At 38.9% G+C, this 12,176-nt stretch overlaps 1 protein-coding gene across 2 annotated transcripts in view; it reads left to right on the forward strand.

The window, feature by feature from the left end:
* MEIOB (meiosis specific with OB-fold) overlaps positions 1–5,086 on the forward strand; it is a 34,302-nt gene extending 29,216 nt beyond the window's left edge. For both annotated transcript variants that reach the window (XM_084882552.1, XM_084882551.1), the window contains exon 13: positions 4,401–5,086. In XM_084882552.1, coding sequence (XP_084738678.1) covers positions 4,401–4,511 — 111 coding nt within the window. In that variant the 3' untranslated portion in view covers positions 4,512–5,086. The remainder of the gene's footprint in view (positions 1–4,400) is intronic.
* The last annotated feature ends 7,090 nt before the right edge of the window (positions 5,087–12,176 follow it).

Below are 12,176 nucleotides of genomic sequence, written 5' to 3' on the forward strand. Positions count from 1 at the left end.
AGACATGGAGTCACCAATGTCTCACCAATATGTCTAGGACCTTGGCTCAAGGATTCTTCATTACTAGACTGAAGGGAGGAAATTACAGTAATATACTGTATCTCTCCCACTATTTGATATAAATACTGACCATTAGTAGATATAACTACTGCCTATTCCCAAATCAGAATATACTCAGATCCTTGACCAACTTTATTTTTCCTCCAAATAGGAGATATCACTTGCTAATGAATTTTATAAATTTAAGTACATGGCAACTTATTTATAATTTTCCACACTTGATTCAAATATAACAACTAATTGCTTCAAGCAAAGGGAGATGCTGTACCTTTCCAAAGACTATGTTAAAAAGTTGTTTAAGTCAGATTTACAAAAAATTTAAGCAGATAAAATGACTATATCACAAAATGTAGTAAAGATTATGAGAATAAAATAAAATACAATTTCATTTGTTATAAATAAGTTAAAATAGAAATTTTAAAAATAAGAAATTACATTGCTCTGCTATATATGATAAAAATGTATTCTATATATGTTGAAGACTATATATTTATCATATTTTAATTAAAAAACAATGACTAAATGGTTAATTTGGAGGGATTTCAAAGTGAGGTATTTATTGTACTTTCTAAAATTAAATCTTTATTGTTAAAAGTATTACATATGTCCCCCTCCCCCCATTGAATCTTTCTAGCCCACCCCCACCCTCACCCCTGGTCTTCACCACCCTACTGTCTGTGTCTATGGGTTGTGCATATATGCATACAAGTTCTTTGGTTGATCTCTTCCCACCCACCCACTGCCTTCCCTCTGAGATCCTACAGTCTGTTCTCTGACTAGCTTATTTTTCTTAGCATAATACTCTCCAGGTCCCTCCATGCTGTCTCAAAGGGTAAAAGAGCCTTCTTTTTTACCACTGCATAGTACTCCATTGTGTAAATGTACCACAGCTTTTTTATCCACTCATCTACTGATGGGCACTTGGGCTATTTCCAGATCTTAGCATTTTAAATTGTGCTGCTATGAACATTGGGGTGCATACATTCTTTCTGATTGTGTTTCTGATTTCTTAGGATATACTGGTATTCCTAGAAGTGGGATCACTGGGTCAAATGGCAGTTCCATATTTAATTTTTTAAGGAAACTCCATACTGTTTTCCATATGGCTGCACTAGTCTGCATTCTTACTAGCAGTGTACTAGGGTTCCCTTTTCTCTACAACCTTGCCAACACTTGTCATTTGTTGATTTGTTGATGGTAGCCATTCTGACAGGTGTGAGGTGATACCTCATTGTCATTTTAATTTGCATCTCTGATCTCTGATGATCAGTGATTTTGAGTATTTTTTCATATGTCTCTTGGCCATCTGTATGTCTGCTTTAGAGAAGTCTCTATTTAGGTCCTTTACACATTTTTAAATTGTCTTCCTTTTATTAAGTTGTAGGAGTTCCTTATATATTTTGGATATTAACCCTTTATCAGATGTATCCTTGCCAAATATGTTCTCCTATACAGTGGACTCCCTTTTCATTTTGTTGATGGTTTCTTTTGCTGTGCAGAATCTTTTATTTTTATGTAGTCACATTTGTTTATTTTCTCCTTAGTCTCCTCTGCCCTAGAATATATATCCATAAACATATTATTGATATTTGGCTGCCTATGGTTTCTTCTAGGATTTTTATAGTTTCACGACTTACATTTAAATCTTTTATCTATTTTTAGTTTATTCTTCTGTATGGTGTAAGTTGGTGGTCTAGTTTCATTTTTTTGCATGTATCTGTCCAATTTTTCCAACACCACTAATTGAAGAGACTGCCTTGACTACATAGTATGCTCTTGCCTCCTTTGCAAATATTAATTGAGCATAAATGCTTGGGTCAATTCCTGGAGTCTCTGTGTGTTCCATTCATCTATATGCCTGTTCTTGTGCCAGTACAAGGCTGTTTTGATTACAGTGGTTTTGTAGTATAACTTGAAATCTGCTGTTGTGATCACTCCAACTTTGTTCTTCTTTCTCAAAATTGCAGCAGCTATTTGGGACCTTTTTTGGCTTTGTATAAATTTTTGGAGTATTTGTTCTACATCTGTGAAATATGCTATTGGTATTTTAATAGGGGTTGCATTGAATCTGTAAATGCTTTGGGTAGTATGGACATTTTAATGATGTTATTTCTACCAATCCATGAACGCTGTATATTCTTCCACCAGTTTATATCTTTCTCTATCTCTTTTTTTTCAATGCCCTGTAGTTTTCTGAATACAAGTCTTTTACCTCTTTGGTTAGTTTATTCCGAAGTATTTTAATTTTTTTGTTGTTGTTGCACTGGTAAATGCGATTGTTTGTTTAGTTTCTCTTTCTGAGAATTCATTATTAATGTATAAAATGCCATTGATTTTTGGGTGTTGGTTTGGTATCCTGCTACATTGCCAAATTCATTTATCAAATCTAGTAGTTTTCTTGGTAGAGTCTTTAGGGTTTTCTGTGTACAATATCATGCCATTTGCAAATAATGGAGAATTTTACTTCCTTCTTTTCAATTTAGATGCCTTTTATTTCTTCTTCTTGAGTGATTACTGTGGCTAGGACTTCCAGTATTATGTTGACTAAGAGTGGTGAAAGTAGACACCCCTGTCTTGTTCCTGTTGTTAGGGGAAATGGTTTTAGTTTTTGCCCTTTGAATATGATGTTTACTGTCAGTTTGTCATATATGGCCTTTATTATGTTGATCCTTCTATTCACACATTGCTGAGAGTTTTTATTAAAAATGGGTGTTGGGCCATAACCGGTTTGGTTCAGTGGATAGAGTGTTGGCCTGTGGACTGAGGGTCCCAGGTTTGATTATGGTCAAGGGCATGTACCTTGGTTGTGGGCACATCCCCAGTAGGGGGTGTGCAGGAGGCAGCTGATCAGTATTTCTCTCTCATTGATGTTTCTCTCTTTCCCTCTCCCTTCCTTGTAAGCCCCTCACTCGCTCTCTTCCGCTCCTCTCCATGGAAGCAGCCGGCAGGGGTACCCTTCCCTCCAATAAAGCCTGTGTGTCCTGCCATCCGGTCTCTGGTCTACCTTCTCTATTTAATCTATCAATAGGGTTCAATAATTTATTATTAATTTTCTTGCTTTTTGGGGGTAAACCTGTAGTGCTATGAACTTCTCTCTCAGGACTCTTTTTGCTGTGTCCCAGAGATTAGGGATTGTTGTGTATTCATTGTTTTTTCCCAGGGAAATTTGTTATTTCTTTCTTGATCTAATTGGTAACTCATTTAATTGTTTAATAACATGGCATTTAGCCTCTATTTGTTTGAATGTTTTTAGTGTTTTTTATTTATTTGTTTGTTTTTTAATCCTTACACAAGGTTATTTTTTCCATTGATTTTTAGAGAGAGTAGAAGAGAGAGGGAGAGACAGAGAGAAACACCAATATGGGAGAGACACATCAATTAGTTGTTTCAAATATGCCTCTGACCAGGGCTGGGAGCCTACAACTGAGGTACATGCCCTTGACCGGAATCAAACTGGGAACCCTTCAGTCTACAGAAGGCTCTATCCACTGAGCCAAACTAGCTAGGGCTTGAGTGTTTTTACTGTAGTTGATTTCTTTTTTCTTCTCTCTCTCTCTCTCTCTCTCTCTCTCTCTCTCTCTCTCTCTCTCTCTTTTAAAACATATTTTTATTGATTTCTGAGAGGAAAAGAGAGGGAGAGAGAGATAGAAACATCAATGATCAGAGAGAATCATTAATTGGCTGCCTTCTGCATGCCCCACGCTGGAGATTGAGCCATAACCCAGGCATGTGCCCTTGACCTAAATCAAACCTGGGACCCTTCAGTATCCAGGCCAACTCTCCAACCACTGAGTCACACTGGCCATATCAAAGTATTTCACAATTTTTCCTGATATTATTACATTTTTCCTATTAACCTTTGAAATTAAAATGGGCTAGCTCATGTGTCCTTCCACTCTATATTAAATAAAACGTTGGTGAAAGTGCTTTGCTAATTGTAAAAATTAAGACATCATTATTAGTAAACTTCATAATCATATTCCTATAGTCTATAACAGATTATGTTACTATTCCAGGTTAATGTCAATCACAACTGGTAGCTTAGACATATTTTAAGCCGTATTTTTTGTGTGTTGGATTTGAAATCACAAGTTTCCTACCAAAGAGAAATGTCATTTAAAAAAAAATGACATGTATTTGAACAAAAGCCAGATGTGTAATTTCTCTACTGAACTCTGCCGGAGACTTGAACTCTTTTGTCTTAGAACTTTAATTGACATGTTAACAGCTGTAAGCAAAACTCATTGCGGTTCTCTATTGCATTCTCTGTTGGTAATTGGTTTTCAACTTTATGTACACAGAGGTATTTAATACGAACTTTCTCTCTTTTCTCCCTACAGGTTTTTTTGTCAGACAGAGCAAGGGGTAGATTGAGAATTAGTGTGATCTCATGTAAGCTTGCAGATCCTGTTGAAGCAAGTAGGAACTTGTCTGGACAAGGAAATATTTAAACCAGGTATCATTATAAACTCTGGAAAATAATATGAGTTTTAACTCCCTTAATGTGAAAAATGAGTTGAAAATTATGGATGAAATTGTATTTTGTTCAAATGTGATAAAAATGTTTCTATAAATTGTTGTTTCCTCCTGGAGTTGGTTTGGGGGTAAATCTTAAATATCTATCTCTCCTGAGCTCAATTTTTAGAAGGCCATTTCTACCAGCTTGGCCTTCTCTCTTCCCAAGTTAAAAAATGTTTGCATGAGTAATAAACAAATTTAATCGTTCCCTCAGATTGATTTCTTTTCTTAAGCCCATTTCCTCCTTATTTTATTTCCCTGAGAAAGATCAGAGCCTCTAAAAACAACTTACCTAGAGTTTGCCAATGGCTCAGTCTGCTTTCCTGGAGCTTAAGGGCCCAAATGAGGGGCCCAGGGGGATCCGCAGAAGTCTGTGGGCAATGTTGTGCAACTGCTTGAAACACCATGGAGCTTTGCAAGTCCCCTGCCTGCTCTGATGATACAGTGTAGCTACTCAATGCTTGTGAAGGCTTGGTGACTAAGGGCTGACATGAGATTAAATCAACTGTGGGGAGACTAACTTAAAAAGTTATATGAGCTGAAACTGGTTTGGCTCAGTGGATAGAGCGTCATCCTGCAAACTGAAAGGTCCCAGGTTTGATTCCGGTCAAGGGCATATACCTTGGTTGCGGGCACATCCCCAGTAGGGGTGTGCAGAGGCAGCTCATGGATGATTCTCTCTCATCAATGTTTCTAACGCTCTCTCCCTCTCTCTTCCTCTCTGTAAAAAATCAATAAAATATATATATTTTAAAGTTATATGAGTGATGCCTTGTCTTAGGAACTTAGAAGGGTGGGAGGCCTGCTTGGATAGAAGGGCAACAGCCTCCCTTCTACCTCAGTCATCCTGGTAGGAGCCCCAAGGCGCTCTCCTCAGCATCATACCATGCTGAGTTGCTTCAGGGCACAGACCCACCAACATGGTTAGCATTGACCTACAGTCTGGAAGGTCTGGCCAACATTTTTGGGTCTGGCACTTCAAAAGACTACATTTCACCCACCATAGGAGTGAGAAAAAAAGAAAAAAAGTATATGAAACTCTTTTATAAAGTTGGTTTTGGGAAATAAACTTTCCTTGTCAGTAATGTTTTGTCTGGCTTTTATCATAGGCAGCCCTAGAAGAGGGATATGAGTTGACCGCTAGTGTGCCAAATTATGGTAATAAGTAATGAAGGATTTGACCTGGTTGTGCAAACAGCAAGTGTGCCTAATGAGTCTCCTTTCTTTCTCCCTTGGGTTGTGAAACGGGTGTGTTAAGCAAGGCGAATCAGGAGGGTAGACAGGGAAGGAAAGAGGGAAAGTGGTGGAGGGTCAAGGACAATGCCCTGCCCATAGGGAAGAGGGGGGCAGGGTGTCAGGTTGGGAAGGAGAGAGAAGTGAAGTCATCCACTGGCAGCCACATTCAAATCTTTTGTTAGTTAAGCAAGAGTTAGGTGTTCCATAGCACAGGAGATGAGGAAGGATGCATGGCCCAGATGGTGCCAGGAGCTGCTGTGCCATGCCTCCTGGTGCCCTGACCTCTAGCAGTAGGTCCCAAAGTACCAATGCTTGGGCCAAGAGTGCCTCAACCAACTGTCTGGGCTCCTACAGTTCATGGACTCAGTTGCTCTGGCTCTTTTACTACTTGGCTATAACTGTATAATACAGGTCCTTAATACAAGCATTCTTGAAGTAGATGCATATGCAGCAACCAGTGTTCTGCAACCATAGAGCCCTAGCAGGGTGGCAGAGGGCTCTGACTGACCTCCTCACTGCTACTTTGGTGACTTCTCAGTGTGACATTTATTTTTATTTTTTTTAATCATTATTGTTCAGATTGTTACAGTTGTTCCTCTCCCCCCCACACACCCCCGCCACCACTATAGCTTCCCTACACACACACACACACACACACACACACACACACACACTACTGTCGTCATCCATAGGTATATGATTTTTGTCTAGTCTCTTCTCATGCCCCCTAAACCCCCTTCCTCCCGAGAATTGTCAGTCCACCCCCCTTCTATGCCCCTGATTCTGTTATATTCACCATATTCTGTTCATCAGATTTTTTATTCACTTGATTTTTTGATTGACTTGATAGATATTTGTTCATAATTTTTATCTTTACCTTCTCCCTCCTCCTCCTCTTCTTATTTTTAACTTAATAAATCTTTATTGTTCAAATTATTACAATTGTTTCTCCTTTTTCTCCCCATAGCTCCCCTCCACCCAGTTCCCACCCCACCCTCTACCCTTACCTCCCCCCACTGTCCTCATCCATAGGTGTACGGTTTTTGTCCAGTCTCTTTCCGCACCTCCCACACTCCTTTCCCCTTGAGAATTATGACCCTGATTCTATTATATTCACCAGTTTATTCTGTTCATCAGATTTTTAATTCACTTGATTTTTTGATTCACTTGTTGATAGAAATGTATTTGTTGTTCATAATTTTTATCTTTACCTTTTCTTCTTCCTCTTCTTAAATAATACCTTTCAGCATTTCATATAATTCTGATTTGGTTGTGATGAACTCCTTTAGCTTTTTATCTGTGAAGCTCTTTATCTGACCTTCAATTCTGAATGATAGCTTTGCTGGGTAGAGTAATCTTGGTTGTAAGTTCTTGCTATTCATCACTTCGATATTTCTCGCCACTCCCTTCTGGCCTGCATAGTTTCTGTTGAGAAATCAGCTGACAGTCATATGGGTACTCCCTTGTAGGTAACTGTTTTTCTCTTGCTGCTTTCAAGATTCTGTCTTTTGCCCCTGCCTGCCACAGCTCCCCCAAGTCTCTGAGTTTCCATGTGCCTTTTTCTCTACCTGATAGTCCAGATTCCCCCATATAAACCTGGGTCCACAGGGTCTTGCCCAGAACTGGGGTTCAGTGCAGTCAGAACTGGGGAATAAGAAGTCGTGATCACAGAGGAGGTAAGATGGCGGAAGAATAGATGGGCGGATTCTGAGCCCGCTCCCGAAGCAGAAAGAGAGAGAAGCTGATGGTCTTGTGCTGTGAGTGTTTATTAGCAAGCTGGGAGACAGCGAACACCAGAAGAAACTGCTGGGGGGCTGCTGACGGAGGTGCCCCTCACAGGGAAGCACCCACGCGGGCTGTGTCCCTGCCCGGAGCTACCTACCGGCTTGCACGGGGAAACCTCACCATCTTGAGAGGAAGATAGGATCGTGTCAGAGGCCTGAATATCCACAGCCGCAGCGACCACCAAGCAGCGGTGCCCCTCAGAACGCGGATCCCAGGCGGTGCGAACACCTGACTGCATTGGAATACCCCACTGCTCGGCGAAAAGGTCAGATTTCGCGGGGAGAGGGTGGAGAGTGCTCGTGGCGAAGATAAAAAGCCTGCGCGCCCGCGCTCGCGGAAGCTGGAGGACAAAGGCAGTGATTACAAGTAGAAGCCCCCGCTGTTGGGCGGGTGTCACCCGTGAGAGTGGACGGGGCTCCTAACAGGGGAGATATCTAAAGAGCAACACATTTGGATCTGGCTCGGAGGGATATCGGAGAGTTGCGGGAGATTGCAGTTGCTCGGGCCTGCCCCCTCCCCACTCCATAGTTCCTGCTGCAGAGAGGGCGGAGAGAAAAAAAAAAAAAAAAAGCTGGAGAGGCTCTAGACTAGAGTCTGGAAACTCAACCTAGAAACGCTGCCCCCAGAGGCTAATTCACAAATTGACTCTAGTGTAATAAAAACAAAGCAAAACCTGCCTAAAAATCAGGACTGGATCATAACAATAGAGGAAGCGAATGACCTTCATTACTGCAAATTTTACTTAAATTTTTAAAATTTTATTATTATTTTTTTAATTTTTAAATTTTTGTTTTTTATTTTTGTTTTCATTATTTGCAACGTTTACTCAAGAAACTATTTTTTTTTCTTTTTCCTCACTTGATTTTATCTTTATAATTATTACATTGTATATGTAATCAACATTATTACTACTATTAATTTACCTTTTTCATCTTATTTTCTTTTATTTCTTTTTATTATTTTTATTTCATTTGATTATATAGATTTTTTTTTTTATCTCAGGATTACTGTTCTACAGTCTTTATCTATCTTTCCTTCTCCAACGCTTTATTCTATCTCAACCCTACCTTTATGCCTTCACCCTCTTTCCGATCTTTTCCTTTGGTACCCCGTTTATCTTAACCCTTTCCTGCTCTAGATTTTCCCCATTCCTTCTGTCTACCCCCTCCTAAAATTTCACCCTACTTGTATATATCTAATTTTCAACTACCTGCTCCAAGCCCATTCACACCTCCCTCGTAGTTGTCCTAACAACAAAACAAAACAAAACAAAAAAACAGTCTATCTCTCTAACTCTTTGAAGTTGTATGTTGAATGTTAACTATACTGAAGTTGTATGCTTTTTTTTTTATATAAGATTGATTTGCCTATGCTTTTTGTTTGATTGTATGTTTTTGTTAGCCGGGTTCTAGTCACCATTATTGGTGGTTATTAATATTGCAAACACATTTCTATTCAGTGCCTGTGTGTAGTACCTGGTTGTGTTGTATTTTGTGCCCTTAAATCAAAGCAGGAGAGAGAGAGAACTACACAACCAGACATCCTAGATAATGGGCAGACCAAAAAACAGTCCGCAAATGAAAGAAAAGCAGGCTTCACCAGAAAAGGAAGTAAACGAGATAGACTCAAGCAACCTACCAGAGCAAGAATTCAGAGTAATGATCATAAGATGGCTAAAAAGAATGGAAGGCAAATTTGACAATATGAGTAAGACCCAAGAGGAAATGAAGAAGAACCAAGAAGAAATGAAAAATGACATTGCTACTGTAAAGAACTCAATAGAAAGCATCAAGAGTAGATTAGAAGAAGCAGAGGACCGCATCAGTGAGCTAGAAGACAAGATGGAAAAAAATACCCAATTAGAACAGCTTCTGGAAAAAAAAATTAAAAAACAGGAGGAAAGTCTAAGGGAACTTTGGGACAATACAAAACAAAACAATATTAGAATAATAGGGGTTCCAGAAGGAAAGGGAATTGAGGAAGACATGGAAAACGTATTTCAAGAAATAATGACAGAAAACTTTCCTGAGATAGAGAAGAAAAAACCCACACAAATCCAAGATGCTCGCAGAGTCCCAAGCAAAATGAACCCCAGAAAATCCACCCCTAGGCACATTATAATTAAGCTGGCAAATACCAACGACAAAAAAAGAATTTTAAAAGCAGCCAGAGAGAGACAGACAGTTACATATAAAGGAGCCCCCATCAGACTAGCAACTGATTTCTCCACAGAAACTTATCAGGCCAGAAGGGAATGGGATGAAATATACAACGTCATGCAAAGGAAGGGTCTGAATCCAAGAATACTGTACCCAGCAAGGCTATCAATCAAAAGTGAAGGTGAAATCAGGAGCTTCACAGACAAAAACAGACTAAGGGAATTTATCTCCACCAAACCAGCAATGCAAGAAATGCTAAAGGGTCTACTGTAAAATTAAAGAAATTGAAAGCAAAGAAGGAACACAGGGGTATAGAATAAAAATGGCGTCAAATCAGTATCTATCAATAATAACTTTAAATGTAAATGGACTAAATGCTCCAATCAAAAGACATAGGGTAACGGATTGGATAAGAAAACAAGACCCATATATCTGTTGTCTACAAGAAACCCACCTCAGAAAAAAGGATGCACACAGACTGAGGGTGAAGGGATGGAAAAAGGTTTTCCAGGCGAATGGAAATGAAAAAAAAGCTGGGGTAGCAATACTTATATCTGACAAATTAGATCTCAGAGTGAAGGACATAACAAGAGATAATGAAGGCCACTTCATAATACTAAAGGGAGCAATCCAACAAGAAGAAATAACCCTGGTAAATATATATGCACCCAATACGGGAGCACCCCAATATATAAAAAAATTGCTGGAGGACATTAAGGGAGAGATTAATAGCAATACAATCATAGTAGGAGATTTTAATACCCCACTGTCAACCTTTGACAAATCATCTAAACAAAAAATCAGCAAAGAAATATCAATCCTAAATGACTCGCTAGACCAGATGGAATTAATCGACATTTTCAGAACATTCCACCCCAAAGCCACAGAATATACATTCTTCTCAAGCGCACATGGGACATTCTCAAAGATAGACCACATTTTGGGACATAGGCAAAGTCTCTTCAAATTCAAAAAGATAGAAATCATATCAAGCATCTTCTCAGATCATAGTGCCATAAAACTGGAAATTAACTACAATGAAAAAAATCCAAAGAAATCAAACACATGGAGACTAAACAGCATGCTATTAAACAAGGACTGGGTTACCAAAGAAATCAAGGAAGAAATTAAAAACATCCTAGAAACAAATGACAATGAAAACACAACTATCCAAAATCTATGGGACACAGCAAAGGCAGTTTTGAGAGGGAAGTTCATATCCCTACAAGCCTATTGCAAAAAACTGGAAAAAAGGGTAACAAATGATCTAACTCTACAACTCAAAGAGTTAGAAAAAGAGCAACAAGAAAAGCCCAGAGTAAGCAGAAGGAAGGAAATAACAAAAATCAGAGCACAGATAAACGACATAGAGACCAAAGAAACAATACATAAGATCAACAAAACCAAGAGCTGGTTCTTTGAAAGAATAAACAAGATAGATGGACCTCTAGCCAGACTAACCAAGAAACAAAGAGAGAGGACTCAAATAAACAAAATCAGAAACGAAAGAGGTGAAATAACAACAGACCCCGCCGAAATACAAAGGATTGTTACAAAATACTACGAACAACTCTATTCCAACAAACTGGACAACCTGGAGGAAATGGACATATTCCTAGAAAAATACAACCTTCCAAAACTCAATCAGGAAGAATCTAAAAATCTCAATAGAGCAGTGACTTGGGAAGAAATTGAAACAGTCATCAAAAAGCTTCCAGCAAACAAAAGCCCAGGGCCAGATGGCTTCACAGGAGAGTTTTATCAAACATTCAAGGAAGAACTAAAACCTATCCTCCTCAGACTATTCCAAAAAATTCAAGAGGAAGGAACACTTCCAAACTCCTTCTCTGAAGCCAGCATCACCCTAATACCAAAACCAGATAAAGACAACTCAATGAAAGAGAATTACAGGCCAATATCCCTAATGAACATAGATGCCAAAATCCTCAACAAAATTCTAGCAAATCGGCTCCAGCAGAGCATCACAAAGATCATACACCATGACCAAGTAGGATTTATTCCAGGAATGCAAGGTTGGTACAACATCCGCAAATCAATAAACGTGATTCATCACATAAACAAGTTGAAAGATAAAAATCATATAGTCATATCAATTGATGCAGAAAAAGCATTTGATAAAATCCAACACCCTTTCCTGATAAAAACTCTCAACAAGGTGGGAGTACAAGGATCATATCTCAACATAATAAAAGCTATATATGATAAACCCACAGCCAACATCATACTCAATGGCCAAAAACTAAAACCATTCCCTCTAAGATCAGGAACAAGACAGGGATGCCCACTATCGCCACTCCTCTTTGACATAGTACTGGAAGTACTAGCCATTGCAATTAGACAAGAGGAGGAAATAAAAGGCATCCAAATTGGAAAAGAAGAAGTAAAGTTATCCTTATT

This window comes from Pipistrellus hanaki, assembly GCF_964339955.1.
Source record: "Pipistrellus hanaki genome assembly, chromosome: 4".
Classification (NCBI taxonomy): domain Eukaryota; kingdom Metazoa; phylum Chordata; class Mammalia; order Chiroptera; family Vespertilionidae; genus Pipistrellus; species Pipistrellus hanaki.